Source organism: Esox lucius, chromosome 22 (genome assembly GCF_011004845.1).
Source record: "Esox lucius isolate fEsoLuc1 chromosome 22, fEsoLuc1.pri, whole genome shotgun sequence".
Lineage (NCBI taxonomy): Eukaryota > Metazoa > Chordata > Actinopteri > Esociformes > Esocidae > Esox > Esox lucius.
Window position 1 is genome coordinate 10529756 of NC_047590.1, and position 21757 is coordinate 10551512.

The following is a 21757-nucleotide window of genomic DNA, read 5'->3' on the forward strand; positions in this document are numbered from 1 at the left end:
ATGTCAAGGGAACACAACAAATGCAGCAAACAGTTTAGTGAGAGCAAGTAGCCTAGGCTACCACCTTGCGTACTGCACGGCATACAGTAGGCTATTCTTGCTCAGATGTCAGTTCAACAGTTAACACCATAGACATAATAAAGAGTAGACCCCGCATTGGCTGCTGGGCGCGAGAAATACGGCCGCCATCTTGGACCGGTCATACTCCTAGTTGCATAGCAGCAGAAGCAACGATGCCAGAGCACTGTGCAGCATATTCCAGCTCAAATCAGCGGACCATCGAAAGCAGGGCTCGGGGGATTACTTTTTACAAGTAAGATTTAACATTACCGTACTATTGACTGTATTTTGTGACTAGAATATTACCAGAGTTGAGAAGGAGCAAGGATCTTTGATATTACTGTACTGAAATCGTAGCCAGCTAGCTAGGCTATGTTTACTGCACCAGCCGGTGTTCACCCAGCTATGAACTGAGACTTGATAAGTCATATTACTGGTATAACATTGGCCATATGATACAGTCTATCTATGATACAGTCTATATAAAAAACGATATTATCATTGTTGGACAGTACTAGCTTAATTTTGGTGGTAGCTTCACTATTTCCAGAATCAAGTAACTTTTCAGTAGTAGTAACTCCTTTATTTACCAAGTAGCTTGGCCACACAAGCTACACATTTCTTGTCATGTAAAATTAGCACAACCTAAAGTAGCTTCTTATGTAGTGAACTAGCCTACTGTTGTGTTTGTTACTTAGCTTGCTACATTTGACTGGGTGGTAGCTTTTGTGTAGTGAAGCTTTAGTCATGGCAGAGTAACTAATAGCTTAGCTCACTACAATTTCCAAGTAGCTTGCCCAACACTGTGTATTATTCACATGTAATTCACCCTAACAAAAGTGAGATACCTCTCATGTCTCATACCCACTCCACTTAAAATAAAGGCAACAGAACATCTGATAGTAGAATGGTTTGCAAACAAGCTTATTCACAATTTCAGCAACTTTGGTTCATTATCAACAGATATGCATCAAAGTAGGAGTTTTGTTTGAAGAAAGCTTCTAAGAAACTTGAAGGAAGAAAATAATCTTGACCTCCTTTTGAAATGTTTGTGTAAAGCGCTATATAAATATAATGTATTTTTAAAAATTATTATTTTAATAAGGTGCTGAGAGCTGCAGAGAGGGTGATCCGCCAAGCTTCACCAATGCCAGCTCCTAAGGTGTCAACAATCACACACATCGTCCGGGAGGAGATTGGAACGGAGGATGTTTTCTGCTTGGGGAACACATAGAGGACTCAGTTTGGCATTGACAACCATCATTCTGACTTGTTGTCATTGGTTGTGTCTGTGTTTCTCAAAATAAGGCTGCACCACATTGCCAAACTCACCTCTCTTGAACTGCAGAAAGGGAGCATGAGGAAGAAGCTTTATATCTGTACTTTAACCTTACTCCACACATAGTATCTTTATATCATATCTGTCATCTTTCTGACAAGATTTACACTGAAACTGAAAGCAATGGCTTAAAACTTCCTGGAAACAGTGGCCTGTCACATTATATGTGAATACTGCTGTAAGTGTTGGTGGGTCTGTAAATACCTCTGTTTGTGTTTCATGGACTCTAGCCTCATGGTGTGTGTCTCCAGGAATAAAATTGTTGGTCTCCTTTGCCTTACACTGGGGTTGCAAGATTGTGTGTAGTGAAGTTTATCTTTACATTATGTCTTTATGTTTGGGATTGTCTTAACCCTGATCTCTTTCCCTCTGGGTTCTGTTAAGCACTTTGTAACTGTGTTTTGAAAATTGCAGACTTTTCAAGGGAGTTTCAAAAAAGTAAATGTGCAGTTGAAATAAAAACTGTCACTTTTCATTTCATCCTGCTATTTTAGACAGAGTACCGGGACCTGTGTGTATGTTTGGAGGGGGGCGGCGAAATGAAAGTGAGAGAAAAAATATAAATATATCTGACTTTCCCTGTTTTTCTTCCTTTTTGGGGATTATGTTCCCAGTTTTGTTCTCAGACGTCTGGTTACTTTATATCATATATCAGAATATTCTATTACTGTTAAGCCTACTATGAATATTAAAATACGCAGAACCAGCTTCACAGTAAGGTATTCACTGTGGTATGATTAATTAAATGCACTGACAGCTCATTTCACCTGCCAAAACAGATTACACTGAGTGGAGCGGCTGACCGGTCCAAGATGGCGGCCCGACGGCTAGTCAGCGCTAATAGTCAGTAGCGGTCTTTGCGGCGTCTACTCTTTATTATGTCTATGGTTAACAACATCGCCCTGCCGAGTAACCCTAAGCCTCACAAAATTCGTGCGCCAATGTCGATTGGGTCTTCCAAATCAGCGTCTTGTGAGCAACATTAAAGAAACACTTCCGGGTCACGAAAATCTGGAATCTTTCAAAATAAAAGACCAACGAATTACTGAGATAAATTGAGTTCATTAATTGTTTGAGAACATGTACCTCTCAAAACATTGACAACAATTCAAATATGATCATATTTAAGAGTAATTTCGATAAAAAGTGGGTGTTAAAAAATTCAGACAATGCCAATGACAGAATATGGAATACATATTCTCTCATAGCTCATAAACTATTGAATATTCCACAGAGAAAGCAGTGTAGGAAATGTCCAGGAGAATGTGTAGAGTAAGGAAACCTGTCTAATCATGGGGAACGGTGTGCTACATCTAGCAACACAATATTTCCACACCCTTTTTTCCCACAATGCAACTTAATGGATATGAAATACATATTGACTCATACAGAAAAAACGATTCTATACGCCGCAGTGAATGTATTGTAGGAAATGTTTAGGAGACTATATAGAGTGTTTATGTGCAAAAGAATCAAGGGGCACTGTGTATTTGCAATTGTTGCTGGCATTTTACTCCACCCATCCCATGCAACTCAATGAATATGAAATACATATTGCCCTGTACAGAAAAAACTATTCTGTATACCGCAGTGAATGTATTGAAGGAAATGTTCAGGAGAGTGGATAGAGTAATTATATGCAAAAAAATCAAGGGGCACTGTGTATTTGCAATTGTTGCTGGTGTTTTACTCCGCCCACCCCATTGGCCACAATGTAACTCAATGCATATGAAATATATATTGCTCTATAAAAAAATACTGTTCTATATGCTGCAGTGAATGTATTGTAGGAAATGTTCAGGAGACTAATTTTAACGTCAAGTTAACCACAAAGATAACCTGCTCAGAGCAGTATAGAGAGTATTAATTACCATGACAGCATACCTCGGGTAAAACGTATTCACCTTTCGTAGTACGGGTAAACTGGGAAGTTACTCCTGAATATATACACCTCACGTTTCACCCTTACCCATGCTCTTTTGTTAATCAGTGAACCATGTGGGTAATCAGTGAACCATGTGGTCTAAAAAAGAGTCAAATTCCATATATTTTATATCTGACAATGGAACCAATTACCAGCGCCCGGCTAGCTCAGTCGGTAGAGCATGAGACTCTTAATCTCAGGGTCGTGGGTTCGAGCCCCACGTTGGGCGTTCATGTTTTATTACATAAATTATATTATAGAGAATAAAAGTAAAACACGTAAATTTACTGCACGTGCTACAACATCGTTTTAGGAATAAGTGTTTCACTTGTATCTTGAAAGTTCTTTTCATGGGTTTTGAAGACAGTCATCTAACACTGTATGAGAGGAAATGGCCATCGGTGGACCATATTTAGAGGTCAGGTCAACTTGAACGGAATATAAGCGAATTTTTTTGCATAGTTGAAGAATTTCTGCAAATGCTTTGGGCCTGCACTTAATCGTCATTAATATAAATAAAGGCTGTGGCCATGGGGTCAACATTGGGGGTCCCCCAAAGAAAAACATGTTAGTATTGTTCCTAAAACATAATTATTTATGTTGCTCCAGGAACATCGACTGACCTTTAGTTAGTTGGTTACCCCAGTCCAAAGACAGAATATTCCCCTGCCCGCCACCCTTTGACCTAACCCTAACCTCAGAGACACCTGTGCCTAAACCTAACCTTAGTGGTACCCTGTCAGTAGTGGTACTGACAACATTAATTATGATGTTGTCGGAACAACTCATGGCAATATCAGATCGGTCATCAATATTTGCTCCTTTTCTCACTCATCTCCATGTCACCTGCTCTCTCTGCCCTGTTGGCTTCCTCATACCCTCTCACTCCCTCTCTTTACTCTGAAGGCACCAGAGTGAACATGAAAGAAATTTCAGTAAACAAGTTTCTTGCCATGATGTTCAAGTATGGATTACTAACCATTTCTGATCTGAATGGCAATGATTATTATAAAAATAAACATTGACTCACCTCTTGTACTACTGCATACTTATCATCTGACTGGTACTCACTGCTCTCAACTTTTCTGAGGCTGCCCAAAAAACTGATGAATGTCACTGCCACCCTTCCTCTTGTTCATGATGACACTCACTGTGAATGAAAGCTGAATAATAAAACTGCTTGCCGTTTAACCAAAGAAACACTAATAATGCTATTTATCATAAGAAAATACAGCTATACAGTATACTAAACGAATATGCAATCAATGAAAACGACCACTGTCTGCACAAATAACACATGCAGCGCAACATAAATTGTTGATTGAATAGCACTTGCAAATCGGCCCGTTTTCACCCAAAACTTTTGTTTACACTCCTTGCATTTACTGAAGCTTTTTAGCAAACTAATATTTATTTCTGTTTCAGCGCAAAATGCTTCGTACAAAATGTCGTGTTGATTTTAAAACGATCACAACCGACAGGAAGATGTACGTAACACTCATATGTTTAAATTTGCTAATAATATTTTTGGACGGTGGTATATGGATGCCTGTCGTAGTATAGCGCATTTTTATTTTATTAAAAATGTATATCTCAAAATATTGGGGGGGGGGGGGGGGGGGCATTTTGAGCATATCTGAATATGGGGTCCCCCCCCAATAATATTGTGACCGATTCGGACGCACTTCGTCATAAAATGCATCTCAACATTAGAGCGTTTTATTACCATTAACATCACGCCAAATTTGAATATGTAGTTAGACACCATTATGCATTGTACTAATGACCAGTCGCCCTGAATATAGGTGACCATAACTTACTTTTTCGTCAAGTGAAAAGGAGAATCGTGGAAACAATCGTGGAAAAATCGTGGTCTATATTACCCCAAAAAGCATGCACAGATGCATACTTCGAAAATACATCATAAATAAAAATAGTAATAATCCGGGAACTTTTGGCGAACTATTTTCAATTTACTATGGTTTGAGACATATTAATCTTCTTGCATACTCATTTGGCATTGAGATTCAGACACAGAGGGAAATGAGTGTCATAGTTTTTTCATTTCAGTCTTGGGGAGGCCATACAGTTTTTTTGTAAGTCCAATGGCGTTTAATTTTACATTTCAGTAGCCTATTGGTCAGACTTTTGGAATTTACGTATTGACTGATGGAACATACCTTATTTCTATATCACCTTTCCATTGGCTATTGGATCAGTCCCTCTTTGTGCTTGGCGTATCCATATCGTGGATATAGCGCAATAATGTTAGTACGTACAAAGGCTCGGAAAAGCTAAAAACCAACTTTATGGCGTAGCAGAATTATGGAAGGACAGCAGTCGTGAACTAAGTTCTCTACTAAAAAATTCGAGTTCGCGAGTCTCTGTTCGCTCTAGATTGTTTTGAAATATTCAATTAACACTCTGGGCCGAAGGGAGGTGTTCCGTTGGAGAAAAAAGTGAGTGGAACGAATCTTGTGTTGGGAGGAGTTGCTGCTACCGAATGTAGCGAACAGTCCACGTGGATGGTTACACCATCAGTATGCCTTCTGGTATTTTTTTTGCTATTTTTCCAGCTTTTTTCTCCGTTAGCTGCAAAAAGGTCATGCAGGTAGTGCAACATTGTGCATCTTATGATATGTGTATCAGCTGGTGCAGTATTTGTTACAATATTAATATTTTTCTAGTTAAGTAAAAAAACTATAATATGGCCTCACATGACTGTGAGCATTTGAGACGGAATTTCGCTAGTTGGCGTTGAGCCAGCCAATCAGTAAAAGTGTGTCCGTTCCTTTTGTCCGCGGTATGTCTGAGAAGTTCGTACAAAACTATCTCCTGAACTGAACATTAAGTAAAATGGGGAGGATGATGTACCTAATGGCCCGTGTCTACTGGGCATTTAGCATTTTCGCTGGGCGCTTGTGGGCGTTAGTCTTTCCGAAAAGGTTTCTGGTTAAATTAGCTATCTTAAGTAACTAGCAGTATTATGATGTCAATCCACTTTTTTCGAGCACAGGTACGGATAAGGCATAATTAGGTTAATTAAAATAACGAATTTCTGTTGCAAAAGAGTAGCTACAGGGCAGTACCAGGGTACAGTAGCGAATATAGTGTTTGTGTATTTGATGACGGTATTAGCCTTTCTGCTCAGTAGTGTTTCAACCGCAATTATCAATTTTTCCTCAATGTTGGTTGTAGAACTGTGATATATTAGGCTATGGTAGGAACGTTTCACAGCAATACAGCGGAAAGGAATAACAGACACCATTTCTGACTGGCAATCGCCACACGCCGGGTAGCAAAAACATGTGCGTATTATAGAGAGCGCCAGCTTCGCGCTGGCGGTTGTCCCACACTGCCGCACGCACACGATCACGTGTCTCCGTTGACAATTGGAGGCGAACATTCTTTAGCCTAATTTCGTCTTTTAAACGCTTAGTGGATATTGGCCATTAGCGAGTACCTAACGGCCAATATTAGAAAAAAACGATTTAAATTATTTATTTTACAGAAATACTAATAGCATTAGGTTTAACGTAACTGTACGTTCCTGGAAAATGTCAAATGGAACATAAATGGAAACAGTAATTTATACTACTATGTGTTCATTTTATTGTTTGTATGTTGCATAAGCGAGGTAAACACACACATGGTGTTTACCAATGAGATCTGTTGTTACGTTACTGGCAGTGGCACCAAGCAAACAAAACGCAAAAGAGCATCTTCCTGGGTTGGCTTGTAATAACTATAGTCAGGCACAGAACACTACATGGGCAAGACCAGCATTGGTGTTTCAAATATAACCACTATTTAAAAGGCACATTTCATCAGTGTTTTTTTCAACTTGTGGTATTTTATTAACAGGCTAATACAGAGAAAGTAGCTTCCCAGCGGGAACGCAATGTCTTTCTGACGTCATTCTGACGTTGTGACCAAAATCTGACTTGAGAATGACATCATGTGGCTGTTGGGTAATATTGTGAAATTCAAATTCGCTTGTTCAACATTGTGTTGAGATCTTGTTTTTATGACCTGTAAAATAATATCTAACAATATTAGTTTTGCCATGGTGAAATGCCAATTAATGTGAAACAGGTTTTTAAAGATGTAAATGTAAATCAACATTCCAGTGTCCTCATAACAAAAGGAATTCGTCCCTGGGTGGGCTCGAACCACCAACCTTTAGATTAACAGTCTAACGCGCTAGCCGATTGCGCCACAGAGACGGTGACACCACTAAATATGTAGTGCCTTTAAGAATTTTCAATAACAGTAAAGCCCTTTTGAGAGTACTATTTCTAAGTATCTGCTAAACCTGAGGTTGATTCTTTAGTGGAGTCTAGAAAGCAGTTTTACTGAGTTTGATTTGTAATTCAATGTTACAGTAGCTGTACTAAGTTCAGTCTGCTGGTGGTGCTGTTGTGCCAGAGCAAGACACTGAAATGCATAATGCAGAAACCGAAAATATTACAGCTTAAAGAGCTTTGGAAGGAACTTAACGTTTAATACAATAAATAATGAAATTAGTTGATTCCATACAGACAGATCAATACTCTGAAGAACGATTACATGTATGTGGTGCCACTGTCTCTGTGGCGCAATCGGCTAGCGCGTTAGACTGTTAATCTAAAGGTTGGTGGTTCGAGCCCACCCAGGGACGTTATCCATTTTTGCTTTTTTTAGAAGTTTTTTTTTCTTCCCTTCTGAGACAATTGAGATTCTCCTGGGTCCTGCCATTGTGGAAAATGATCTGGAGGAGATCAGACTTCATATGTCACCGCTCAATACATTTCAATGCACACTGAAGGATAAATCGTCTTTAGACCTCAGTAGCCGCGGGGAACATAGGCGCCGATTTATGTTTTCCTCCGTATATATATATATATATATACACACACACCTATATATACATATATAAACGCACTACGCACACCTATTCATTTACTTATTAATAAAGCCGTAAAGTAGATCTTTCAAAATGTACCACTTATCACAAATACAGGATTGGAGATGAAAAGTTTAACTGACACGTAAGCCTAACAGCGATCAGTTCATGGGAAATTAATGTTTTGCGCTATTATCTAAAAAAAAAAAACGACACATATAGTTTCTGGGAGTTTCTCCCTAATTTCTGCTACGAGTTTTTGATAGTGGCATTTTTTCATCTGAGAAACGCTGTGATTGGTGGATAGGGAGCACCCGGAGCAAGGACTGGTTATGTCGCTGTCACTAACATCGACATAACCAATCACAGTGTGACAGACGCTTTACATATCACCAACGGCAAGTTTAATTTTAAATGAATGTAGCCTACTGGCGGTCTGGCACACGTGGGTGCTCGTGCTAGGTATTTTCGTGGGTGCTCGCTATTTTCCGTGGGTGCTCGCTATTTTCCGTGGGTGCTCGAGCCCCGGAGCACCCACGGTATCGGCGCCTATGGCGGGGAATATCTGTCAGGAAAGTGTGCCCCATAACTTTGGGAAGGTAGCATACGACAATTACTTAGTTGTCTTGTTGACCATCATTTTTTTTATGTCTTTGATGCAAATCTGGCCAAACATTTTGTCTAAATAAGTGGAAAGACAAAGCAAGCAGGGTTTTTTGCTTTGTCAAAGAGGAGCCCAAGATAAGGTACAGATTCCACTAAGCTTTTATCAGGAATTATATCAGCCAAACACGGTTTTAAAGTCAGACCCAAAAAAAGCGGTTTTCCAGGAATTAATGTTTGTCTGGAAAGGCATTTGACAGATTACAAAGTGTCACCAAAAACATCTATACCAAAGGTTGTTTAAATTGTGCATGCTGACAAGAATAGGACAAACACTTGTATAAAACAGGACCCTTTAACCTTTGAGTTCTTTTTTTGATGGAACAATATGGCTAAATCCTGTCTGAAATGGATTATAAAAGGAAAGTATCCATGGGGGTTGGAGTACTGATAATGTGTACTTAAATCGTAACTTTTCACCCAATTTCAGCATTTGGACAGTTTCTGAACAGATTTTGCTAATGATCTGTCTGACGCACATTTCTCTATACTTACCTTGGAATGCTGCTAAAGGCTCATTGCATGTCTTGACCAATCAGAAGCTAAAGTCACCCTCTCCACTGATTGCCTATTTATTTAGCAAACATCATTCTTTTGAACAAGGCAACTTACCCCAAAACAGCTCCAGTATGTTTTTTAAATCTTGATCAAAATGTGATCACTCGTTTTTAAGGGCTTTGAAAGGCATTGGCACCCATTATTCCTTACATAAAAAAATCTGCTTACATAATTGTTTTATTTATACATGATCTTGTGGAAGGGGTTGTAAACTACAAATTATTCTCAGGCTCAGTAGCCTACTGTAAATGAGGAAATGCATCCTAGAAGTATACCTTTCATATTTTAATGTCATTCAAGAAACTGACCTTTTTCATTTACCAGAAATATTCACTTACACAACCTCTGATAGCTACGTTATATAAACCAATATAACGCCAATGGATGCACTCCATTAACGTCACATGCCCATTACGAAATGCAGTGCTTTCAGCTAGTGTGCCATACAAACACAAGATTGGCTTATCTTTGTGGTCTTTCCGTTCACAATAATTTGGGCAGTTTGTCAATACTTAAATGTTGTGTCACTGTCTCTGTGGCGCAATCGGCTAGCGCGTTAGACTGTTAATCTAAAGGTTGGTGGTTCGAGCCCACCCAGGGACGGCACACACTTTTGCTCTATGATCTATTGGCAGAACCTTCTGCACGGGCAGCAGTTATTGTTTTCGATAGCAATTAGTGTGGTGCTGGGATTTTGAATGCACTCAGCCTACAATCAGCCTGGAACTTATGATCTTGATGATGAATGTTGTTTATATTAACTTGGCATTGTCCATACAGCTTCTTATTGACCTCCTGTTTACCTTTTAACCAATATTTGGAGTTCAGTCACATGACAGTTATGCTGCCAGTAATGGTATTAAGAATGTATGTAGAAAGCAACGTGTGTTCTCTTCCAGATCATTGATTGTTGTTTTATTCCTTTTGTTTTATTCCTTATTCCACTTGTTTCTCAGAGTGGAGTTGTCACATTATCTGGTGATTAAATTATATAGCCCATGATTAAATTGGGATTTGGGAAGTTGGGGAGCCCTATTTTCAAATTTGCAATTGTATCTAAAATGTTAAACTGCTGGCCAGTGGAAGTATAGAAGCTCAGCTCCCCCCAGGTCTAAGTTCGACTATGTGCAGAAGCTCAGCTCCTGCTGGATCATTCCCAATTTAACCCCTGGATAAAGCTCAATTAAACAGAACAGTGGGAGATAGATTGATTGGGACTAAAACAGAACAACCACCTTTGGACAAACAGTTATTCATTCTTCATTTTAGATTTGCAAACCTAACCTGGCTTTTGGTTACATTTCTTCATAGTTTTTTGCTGTACCTGTCGTACTGAAAACAAACAGCGTTGCAATTACTAAAGCATGTCCCTGGCACTCTGCTTACCTGAACATTAAATGCTCAGGGGCCATTGTGTTCAGTGTTTATTTCTGACTGCTTTTAATCTGCAAAACAAACGAGTTTCACTTGTTAACGACAAGCCATGTTTCATGGTTTTAGCCAAGCCATGTTTTCATGGTGTTTCATGAGTTTAGGGGACTCAACTGTGACATATTGCATCATTACACTAAAGTAGTTGTACAGAGTTTAAATAACATATCCATAAAATGTAAATAACATTTTCGACTCACAATATCAACTCGAAAATGTTGCTATTCCGTAAGGTGAAACGCCAGGTGGACACATTTTTGGACCGTCTACTGACCTAAAGGCATATAAACTCACAGACAATTATGTTTACCTGATAACTTATATGGGTCTCTTTGTCAAGCAGGTTCTGTTGCTGGTGATAGCAAAATGGTTTTGATGTCAGTATGAGATGTTTTTAGTTGCTTCCCACTGGTGTTTTTGATTTTTGATTGTCTTTATATATGAAGCAGATCAGACTTCATATCTCACTGCTCAGTGCATTTCAATGCACACAGAGTTATAAATCGTCTTTAGACCTCAGTAGCCGCGGGGAATATATGTCAGGAAAGTGTGCCCCATAACTTTGGGAAGGTAGCATACAACAATTACGTAGTTGACATGTTGACCATCATTTTTTTTATATCTTTGATGCAAATGTGGCCCAAAATTTTGTCTAAATAAGTGGAAAGACAAAGCAAGCAGGGTTTTTTGCTTTGTCAAAGAGGAGCCCAAGATAAGGTACAGATTCCACTAAGCTTTTATCAGGAATTATATCAGCCAAACACGGTTTTAAAGTCAGACCCAAAAAAAGCGGTTTTCCAGGAATTAATGTTTGTCTGGAAAGGCATTTGACAGATTACAAAGTGTCACCAAAAACATCTATACCAAAGGTTGTTTAAATTGTGCATGCTGACAAGAATAGGACAAACACTTGTATAAAACAGGACCCTTTAACCTTTCTGAGTTCTTTTTTTTATGGAACAATATGGCTAAATCCTGTGTGAAATGGATGATAAAAGGAAAGTATCCATGGGGGTTGGAGTACTGATAATGTGTACTTAAATCGTAACTTTTCACCCAATTTCAGCATTTGGACAGTTTCTGAACAGATTTTGCTAATGATCTGTCTGACGCACATTTCTCTATACTTACCTTGGAATGCTGCTAAAGGCTCATTGCATGTCTTGACCAATCAGAAGCTAAAGTCACCCTCTCCACTGGTTGCCTATTTATTTAGCAAACATCATTCTTTTGAACAAGGCAACTTACTCCAAAACAGCTCCAGTATGTTTTTTAAATCTTGATCAAAATGTGATCACTCGTTTTTAAGGCAAAGTTAAAGGGCTTTGAAAGGCATTGGCACCCATAAAAAAAAAAAATCACTCCATCACTACTATTAATATGCAAACCTAAATAGCCTTACTTAGTAGTTTTTTTCTTCCCTTCTGAGACAATTGAGATTCACCTGGGTCCTGCCATTGTGGAAAATGTACAGACAAGTTATAGACAGTATGAAAGGTTGGACCCTCTTAAATAAGTTACTCTCTAGCATTGCTGTTTTGTAATATTCGACTGAAATCTTTAAACAGCTTAAAGCCTAATATCTAGACACAGGGTTGTCTGCGGTAGGTAAAATGTTTTCATAGATGAAGAAAATGTCACCCTTCATTTATTTTAGTGACTCTATTTTTCAGCTTTTCACCCTTTGGTCTACATTTATTCCTTACATAAAAAATCGTCTTACATAATAGTTTTATTTATACATGATCTTGTGGAAGGGGTTGTAAACTACAAATTATTCTCAGGCTCAGTAGCCTACTGTAAATGAGGAAATGTATCTTAGAAGTATACCTTTCATATTTTATTTTAATGTCATTCAAGAAACTGACCTTTTTCATTTACCAGAAATATTCACTTACACAACCTCTGTTAGCTACGTTATATAAACCAATATAACGCCAATGGATGCGCTCCATTAACGTCACGTGCCCCACACCCATTACGAAATGCAGCGCTTTCGGCTAGTGCGCTATACTAACACAAGACTGGCATGTCTATGTGATACGCCTTTACGTTCAGAACCGATCTACATAATTTGGGCAGTATTTCATTAACTTGAGTTTGTATGTGTATTTAAAAAGTCAAAATGCGCGTAATTGACGTTACACAAACTTGCAGTCGCTGGATAACTCGGATGTATAAACCAACCAGTGTCAGGGATCTCAAGCAATAGATTTTAGACTGGTATCCTCTCAGATTATTTGAAAACGTTTTTTTTTATTATCGATTTTATACATGGATCTACATTTTGTAAATCTCTTGGACCATACTCCCCACGACTGTACTGCTGCTGCGACTACGAGCTCAGAAATAATGGAAGTTACAAGTGAAGCCTTTTGTGCCGGAGACTACGATCTTTCTGTTGAGATCTACAGCTCTCAGCAAGCGGACGTCCGACACCCGGACCGGGGCCTCTCTCTTCTGAAAGCGGACGCGCTCAGTAGGGCTGGGCGGATTGCAGAGGCTGTAGACTGGTACTTCACAGCCGCAAACCTTGAACGGCTGCAAGCCAACGAGCTAGGGACTCTTGTTGACTGTATTGCACACTCTTTGCGTATAAAAGAATGCACAAATTCCACGGTGGTGTCCGAGGATGAGCAATCGTTGGACCTATTTTCATGTCGGCTTTGCAAGTGTTTGTTAACTGACCCAGTAACTTTAGAATGCGGCCACACATTCTGCAAACGATGCATTGAGGATGACGCTATCAAAGAATGTGAAATCTGTGGTTGTAAACTGATCAAAACGTACGGACAAATAAAACCAATCGGGTTTAGAGTGAATGTTGTGCTCCGCTCCCTTTTGGATAAATGGTTTTGCGCAGAAAGTAAAGCAAGACGATGCTGGCTTGAAGGAGAGAGAATGCGGAGTGAACGAGACTTTATCAACGCTCTTGAAAAATACAACAAAGCCGTGGAAATAGGTTTATATTGTTTCAATACGTCTTGATTTCCCTGTGCTAATTACAAGCTTAATATGGTAAAGGTAATAAGTTGTTGGAAGGTTCTAGAACAGAAAAATCGGTGTTTGAAGGGGTACAGCCGGTCTGCAGGGATTGTCCCTTCACTGCCATCAATGTAACAACTAGGTTTAGATTGGGATATTGGCCATCCAAGAGAATAAGCCCACTAAAGGCATCAGTTGTATAACTACACATTGTTATGCTCTTCCTACCCGTAGACTCTGAGGGAACTCAGGTCTAGGGATTGCAGTAGCTTTTAATGGGTGTTAATTTTAAATACATTTGTAGGTAACTATTATTAACTATCTTAGAATGACTGAGCAATGTATAGAAATTATAGAACATGCATTCTTTTGATTTCCACTCTGATAGACAGTGTCTCATAAGCCCTGTGCGTTAGTACACTCTCTAGCCATTAGGTAGAGTTAATAGGATACAGGTATGCCACATTCTGTTGACGGGAGGACGGCAGCAGTGGTTTAACTGCTTTAACTCATGACCTGACCTAGCCCAGGGCAAGGGACATTACCTACTCTGTCATGCATACAGTTTTTCATTTGTTTTACTTTTGGGTGAAATATTTGTGTAATTAACCGTGTAGAAACCTGTACAGTCTAGAAACACTGGTTTTAGTCATTGACACAGTGGACATGAGCAGGTTATTGGGGTATGTTAATAACTCGAAGTGAATCTTTACTAATTGCTGTAGGACTGGTTAGTGTAGTAACTGTTCTGTCCTCACAGCCCCCTATATGCCTCCGTTGCTGGGCCGACGGGCAGAGCTACACATGGCCATGAACAACTTCAGGCAGGCCATCGAAGACCTAGATGCCGTGTGCCGACTGAAGCCCCTTTCTCCCGAGGTGAGAAAAACCAGTGGGGTTTCCTGACATCAAACACAGCTACTTGGAACTTCCAGTGTGAATGCATGGAAGATATGGTACTTGTGGTTTGATCTGAGCATCGTTGTGCACACAGGCGCACCACGCGAAGGCCCTGGCTCTGAACAAAGCGGGCCAGAAGGGAGAAGCCCTGCGGATGTACCTGTACTGTGTTGCCCTGAAGCCAGACTGGGGCTCAGTCAAGCTAGAAGCTCAGGCGGTAGGGTGATCTACTGTGCATGTGCAGCAAGGCTGCTCAACCCTGTTTACTGGAATGCTCCCGTCCTTGAGGCTTCCTCTCCAACCCCTTGTTGGCGCTCCTGATATCAATAGTTAAGCTGGATGAAAAGCTAAATCAGGCAAGTGGAGTTGGAGAGAACCTACAGGACGGTAGCTCTGCAGGAACAGGAATGAGGAACCCTGATATGTACCATTAAAGATTAATTGGGTTGAATTGGTAAGTGCCACTGACACAAGTGGTTTGCTATCGTGAGGACTGCCAGACCAGTCACTTTTTTTTTCCTCCCTCCTGTAGATGCTGAGTGACATGTTCTCCTCCGTGTTCCAGAGAGACGTTCGCCCCAAATTACTAATCTTCCAGCATCGTACAGGTTCCCACCTCAAACCAGCCTCCCTTCTCCTTGGCTACCTCCATTCCAACCCTGGTAGACAGAGCCAAACCCCTAATGGTAGGAAATATGTTTTGTCTAACACTGGAGCAGAGAACAAGCCCCCATGTGAGGACTCCGCAACCCTGGCATCTGTCCTGGCTGGCCTATCCAGCCCCACAGGCCTGAAGCGAAGGACGTCAGAAAAATTTCGTGGCTCTGCCCCCTTCAACAAGCATCTCAAAATAGGTACCTCAGTTTGGGGTTGCACATACTTAAACACGTAGAGGCAGAAAGAATGGGATTGGTCAGTGATATAGGGGAGGGCGGGGCGTAATAGCCAATCCTGAAATAACCGAATATACGTTTCTAAAACCATAAGAGTTGGGGTTGAGTAGGGATAAGCACAAAACTTGGTCAAATGTCTACTTTGTGTATTCAGCCTGATTCAATTGGAAGTTCTGCACACCCTATTGAGTCAACCAAACAATACATGTTCTGTCTTTAGTCACGTCTAAGTAAGTGAAACTTCAACATGCCCTATTCCTTTTCTGTTTAGATTTATCATCGCTACCAATTAGAGTCAGTATCGTTTTGCTTTTAGAATATGGTTATCTTCTTTTCGGTTTAGATGAGGTGAGATCATCCCAGATGCCAGCCGCCTGTTGCAATGAGAGGAGAGAGGTGCCCTCTCAGCTCCTGGATACCTCTGACCTGGAGTGCTCTCTCTGTATGAGGTAAGCCAAACAAACATATACCACCTTGACTTGTGGTCTCTGGGCTTGTTTACGGTAGTAAGACTTATCTTGGTTTGTCTAATAATTTCCATAGCATTGGAATTTACACCGGCAATGTTTGAGATGTGGCACGCAGGATTGTGGCCACCAATCCCGGGACAGTTTAGAGATGTGCACCTTTCACACTTGCAAAACTCTGGAGGGACACTATCAATAATGGGGCGCTTTCTACCTCGCAAGGTGGCATCTCGAGCAATCAATATCTGTATGTTTAATCCTGTGTCTTCTTCGATATATCTTGGGAAATGTAGCGTAGCATACAGCGAGCCGTCTGTGACTGACCCCTGCAATTTCCTCCAGGCTGTTCTACGACCCGGTCACCACCCCCTGTGGGCACACCTTCTGTTTGAAGTGTCTGGAGCGTTGCCTGGATCACAACCCCATCTGTCCCCTGTGTAAAGACAACATTGCAGAGGTAAACTTCCCACACATTCTGTCCCCTCCGTCTGTTGGATGGCAACCAATACAAGCTCGAAATGGACTGAGGTAAATGTTTGTGTGTTAAGTAAAAAGTTAAGTAAATTCCCATGAATGCTGATGGTGCTTTCAACAATATATAGGTTCACAACAATGTTTTCCCACTCAGATTTATGGTGCCTGAAATTCATTGCGATTTTTGTATTAGCTTAAAGTTCAAGAGTAGAAGAAAAGTTTTAATAGCTTTAACAGTGGAAGACTAGTTAATATCCTAAGCTGACCCATTCAAATCTATGATGACTATTTTAGGTAGGTTTAACTTATTATTATTATTATTATTATTATTATTATTATTATTATTATTAACAATAATAATGACCTATGTTGCTTTTAGCAATCAACCCTAGAATTTGTAAAATTACCTTGTCATTGCAGTACCGGACCACCAGAGGGTGCCACAAGACCCTGCTAATGGAGGAGGTGCTTCAGCATTACCTGTCTGAGGAGCTGGCCGAGAGGAGCACGGTGCACAAGGAAGAGATGACTGAGCTCTCAAAGTGAGTCAGGCCTAATTACCACCCCTAAGCCCATCTCTAAGTAAAATGACCGACAACACTTCAGTGTCAAGCCTGCTGATACAGTAATCACTGTGCATATCTTGTTGTTTGACCCGTGTCTTTTGTTATGCAGCTTAACCAAGGAGGTGCCCATTTTCATCTGCACCGTGGCATTCCCCACGATCACCTGCCCGCTGCACATCTTCGAGCCCTGCTATAGGCTAATGATCCGACGCTCTGTGGAGACGGGAACCAAGCGGTTTGGAATGTGCATTGCCGACAGTGTCAAGGGGTGAGTGCTGTGTTGTATTTGCGGCTCAACACCCTGTCAGTCAACTGAAACTAAGTATAGAAATGTTATCTGAGAGCTTACAGGTTTCCGTAATTGTTTACTGACTCACTTCCGCTTAAGACTGCTTCATCAGATGGCCAAACCCTTCCACTAGACTAATCAAAATGTGGTGTGTCTTTTTATATACTTTTTCAATTGAATTGTTTTATGCACTGAGATTATTCTAAGATAATGGATGGTGTTTCACCAATGTAGTGCTTGTTCTGAATGTACCCTGTCACCTCCCTGGCCACAGCTTTGCCGACTACGGTTGCATGTTGGAGGTGAAAGACATGAAGTTCTACCCAGACGGGGGCTCTGTGGTGATCGCGGTCGGGGTGTCTCGCTTCAAAGTTCTAAGCCACGGCCACCGGGATGGCTACAGCACGGCCGAGATTGTGCTCTTGGAGGACCAGAAGGTGGAGGGAGAGGAGTTGGCGGAGCTGCGGAGGCTGCACGACTCGGTGTACGATCAAGCCTGTGCCTGGTTCACGTCCCTAAAGGAGAACATAAAGAACCAGATCGTCCATCACTTCGGACAGCTGCCCGGGAAAGATCCTGACATGCAGGTAAGACCAGCGGGCGGGCTGAGCCCTCTGGGTTTCACCAGCCAGCTAGATCTAATCATAAATACATCTGGTAATCGAGGAATTTGCCCATTTAAATCTGGGCAATCCCTCTGGTTTTCATGTGAAATGGTTGTGTGCGCCCTGTGCTTTTCTATAACGCCAGCATGCCCCTGCCCCCATTATCAACAGTGGAGTCCCAACGGCCCGGCCTGGTGTTGGTGGCTACTCGCAGTCCTTCCCCTGGAGCAGAGAGCCCAGCTAAGCATCTTGGCCATGACCACCCTCCGAGACCGCCTCAGCGCCACCCGCCGCGTACTCATCCTCGTCGCACGAAAACTACAGAAGCCGCCTTCGACCGCAGCGTCTGCATCACTGTAGCTGTTTAGAGTCACTCAAGAGTTGAAAGGGAGGCTACTAAATTCTCCTCTGAAGTGCTAGCCTCAGATGGATATAATGTTGTTCTTTATACGGAAGCCTTTTTCTTTCTTTTTTTTTGAGACCCAGGGATGGGTCCTACTTGACTCTAATAAAAGATTGATGGGCCACCCCTACCAAACCAGATCACATTTTAAATGGGTGTCAGTAACATTGAAGCAGGTCTATTAACTCTGGTTTTGTTCATTTTGTGCAGAATTATATTGATGTTTTCCCACTGTCTTACTTTTGAGTTTTACAAATTAAGCCTTACATTTTTATATCTAATATTTTGAAATCAATTCTCATTATACTAAAATGTCATTTTTCTATGCAACGTAATGAAGAAAATTTGTTTTATTGCCTATACACACTATGCACTTCGGTTGTGTGGTTATTTATTTTAAATTTTTTACCCCTTCATATTCTATGTTCTTAATAATGTCACGAGTGCTTGATGCAAGAAAGTGAAATACAGTGTCATGACAGACATTGCTTTAGCAGCAAACATCCACTGGGTGGTAGCAAATGGGGTCAATGCAGCAGCCCTACATTTGAACAAGTGGGTTTCTTTTGACAGGTCCGCCTCTTAAATCTGTCCCAATAACAATAGACAATAGGCACACACCCTATGATTCAACAGCCTACCTTCAGATAAGTTCATTTCATCAGTGTTTAGAGTAGGTCTTACTAATTGCCTTTATGTTAGAGCTTATGTTTTGAGCCTCTCCATGGTGTTTTCCCAGCATCACTGTGTTATTCTGGCCCAGCCGGAATGGTCTGTCCTGTTGAGTAGCTGAAGACAACTCGCTTTAGTTTGTTTTCCTGACAGTCTTTATGAATCTGAGGTCGAAGAGTCCCTCAAGGTAATGATTGTGCGCGCGAGACTGCCACAAACAGGTACTCACTTTCACAGTTGGTGACATGTATTCCAATCACACAACCAGTAGTCTACAAGATAAACACAAAACAAAAGTTTTTCCTGAATTTTAAGGACTGGTGGGTTATGTGTGGATATGGCTGTTTACTCACATCGTTGCATCTAGGAGCAGACAGGTGAGTAATTTCAGTTACTGTGAAGTCAGAACTGGCACAAACTGTCTTTTGTAGACAATGAGTCACCTTCATGCGTCTGTCCTCGCAATGGATTTATCTGGAATCTCACAGATGTTCAAATTACCAATCCCACTTGATAAACAGCATTCTGTCAAAACCATTTACAGAAATCCCATTTTGCAGCCTACTATTACAATGAACTGATTATCTGATCTTTTTTCATAGGATGTGGAATACACAGGGAAAAGCGTGTGAATCACCACACTGATGACTTGAGGCACATCCCAACCAAACATGGAAGTATTTCTGAATGTGACAAAAGAAAAAATTTAAACATGTTGTTATGGGTAAGCGTAGCCTTCTAAATTAGGTACATTTAATTTTGACTGGTGGGATCTTTGACTAGAGATGCCCAAGACAGGACAAGGTATATGAGAATAAAGCCTGAAGAGGCAAGGGAGCGAAGAGGCAAGTGGGTAGCGGGAGAATCGCCAGGAGACCATTTCTGAGAAAGGGACAAGCCTCACCTACTGTAAAACACTAGTCAGCCGAGTCAGTTCTACCTATCCTATTATAATAAGGATATTTTTTTTATTATGGGAAATAGATAACACCCAGTAGCTGAAATAAGAAGGTATTCTGGAGAGAAATCTGATATGAGATTTAGATAACCGATTGAAATGTAAATAATGTCGTTCCAGGACACCGGTCTGCTCGTTCGATTCTTCCGTTGCCACACCCTTGATTACGAATATTGACACTGATGCCTCACGTGCGCATGTCCATGTCTCTGTGAGATAGGCCTGCCTCTCCCTTTGCGCATTATTCTTTACAGAAATCGTTCGGTTTTATATTAATGAAGCTTATTTATTATTATTTGGGGTAAACAGGTGACTAGATGAGGCAGATAAGACGGGAAATAGCCTAGCGTCTTCATTTTTGTTTTACATAATACTCACCCACTCCCCGGTTAGTGTGTCAAGGCCCTGCCCTTTCTCTGTGATTCCAGCCCGGCTTCCTGTGTTTGTGCGGTTCTCACAATTCAGGGAGAGGAGGAGCAGAACTGGGAGTTGAGAGAGCCAAGGGCCGAGCTGCCACCTCAACATGGAGTAGCCTAGTGTGCTCGACAACACTAGCGGACCACAAAGAGGAATACGCGACCGTCTCTTTTTCTTAAGGGAGGCGCCGCAAATGATACTACATCAAAGATTCCACAGTTAACGCGAAGATAGAATCGGCTTATATTTAAAAGATGGCGAACGACTCTCCGGCTAAAAGTCTGGTCGAAATAGACCTGGCTTCATTGCGGGTGAGTGTTGGAAAAGGGCAGTGTATTTTATTACATTACCTTTTAATTTTAATAATTCCAACACTGCGAGATGATGAAAAACAAAGTAAACATCTACTCAATAAAATTATGAATACATTTTATCTGGGGGATACCATAACTGTTACGCGATGTATTATTCGGCTCGAGAGAGCTTGGTCCTGGCTTTCCTTTGTTCGAAATGCATTTGGCATGTTGGGAGAGATCAGGGCGCAACAGCTGCGTTAATCTATGTCTCATTTTTGCAACATGATTAAAAAGGATTTTTATCGTGAATATTTTATGGATCTATAAAAAACAATTCTCCCTTATTCATTCGTTTCAGGATCCAGCAGGGATTTTTGAACTGGTGGAAGTGGTCGGAAATGGCACCTATGGACAAGTATACAAGGTTGGTTTCAAGCTTTATTGTTTTATTTCTGTGGCCTGTTCTTGGCCACTGATTTCGACGGATGTATGGTTGCAGTTTTAGCACTGATACTCGAAATGATTCACGTTGGAAACCTTTACGATCGACTAGATTCGCTTCTAGATTCGTCTCATCTGGACTTTTCTCACATTGCACCCTAATATATAATTCAACTGGGTTGGCAAGAAAGAGGGCCCATGTATTTTTGTTTGTAAAACATCTCCATTTAGTGACCTTTAGAAATTAGCTATCCATCCATGTACCACTGCAAATAACCCAAACTGTTTGGTTTACCTTTTTCTACCTTGATTTAAACCTTTACACTCAGATGTTTTTTGTTTTGTTCTTAACAGATGGTCATTCTTTCTGAAAATGGCAGTGTTTTTTATTTTTTTTGTAGCGTAGAAATGACTGGTAACATAGTTAGCGGACGATTGTTGTGTGTTTTTTAACGTGCAGCACATCACCTACATCGTATCCTGCAGTGGGAAGGGGAATGTTCACAGTGGGCCTGATCCAGACTAGGCCTG

At 40.8% G+C, this 21757-nt stretch overlaps 2 protein-coding genes and 4 non-coding genes across 18 annotated transcripts in view; 5 read left to right on the forward strand and 1 right to left on the reverse strand.

Moving 5' to 3' along the window:
- Positions 1-3479: 3479 nt before the first annotated feature.
- On the forward strand, positions 3480-3552 carry trnak-cuu. Its single transcript has one exon. It is a non-coding gene; the product is annotated as a tRNA-Lys (tRNA).
- A 2069-nt stretch (positions 3553-5621) lies between these two features.
- On the forward strand, positions 5622-19774 carry lonrf2 (LON peptidase N-terminal domain and ring finger 2). 5 transcript variants are annotated; one of them, XM_010886410.4, is made up of 11 exons: positions 12855-13822; positions 14606-14724; positions 14840-14962; positions 15278-15353; positions 15465-15599; positions 15982-16087; positions 16448-16562; positions 17000-17121; positions 17255-17413; positions 17709-18021; positions 18211-19774. In XM_010886410.4, exons 1-11 carry the CDS (start codon positions 13135-13137, stop codon positions 18397-18399), a joined length of 2145 nt encoding a protein of 714 aa, XP_010884712.2. In that variant the 5' UTR covers positions 12855-13134; the 3' UTR covers positions 18400-19774. The 5 variants fall into 5 exon arrangements, with proteins under 5 accessions (XP_010884714.2, XP_019897831.2, XP_012995394.2 ...); XM_010886412.4 differs by lacking the exon at positions 12855-13822 and adding an exon at positions 5622-5782 and having other exon boundaries at positions 15278-15599; XM_020042272.2 differs by lacking the exon at positions 12855-13822 and adding an exon at positions 5846-5934 and having other exon boundaries at positions 15278-15599.
- trnan-guu lies at positions 7476-7549 on the reverse strand. Its single transcript has one exon. It is a non-coding gene; the product is annotated as a tRNA-Asn (tRNA).
- Positions 7910-7983, forward strand: trnan-guu. Its single transcript has one exon. It is a non-coding gene; the product is annotated as a tRNA-Asn (tRNA).
- On the forward strand, positions 9959-10032 carry trnan-guu. Its single transcript has one exon. It is a non-coding gene; the product is annotated as a tRNA-Asn (tRNA).
- A 920-nt stretch (positions 19775-20694) lies between the features above and the next one.
- Positions 20695-21757, forward strand: part of LOC105019889 (mitogen-activated protein kinase kinase kinase kinase 4) — a 33475-nt gene continuing 32412 nt past the window's right edge. For all 9 annotated transcript variants that reach the window (XM_020042258.2, XM_020042260.2, XM_020042262.2 and 6 more), the window contains exons 1-2: positions 20695-20800; positions 21144-21209. In XM_020042258.2, the coding sequence (XP_019897817.2) occupies positions 20744-20800; positions 21144-21209 (123 nt within the window). In that variant the 5' untranslated portion in view covers positions 20695-20743. The remainder of the gene's footprint in view (positions 20801-21143; positions 21210-21757) is intronic.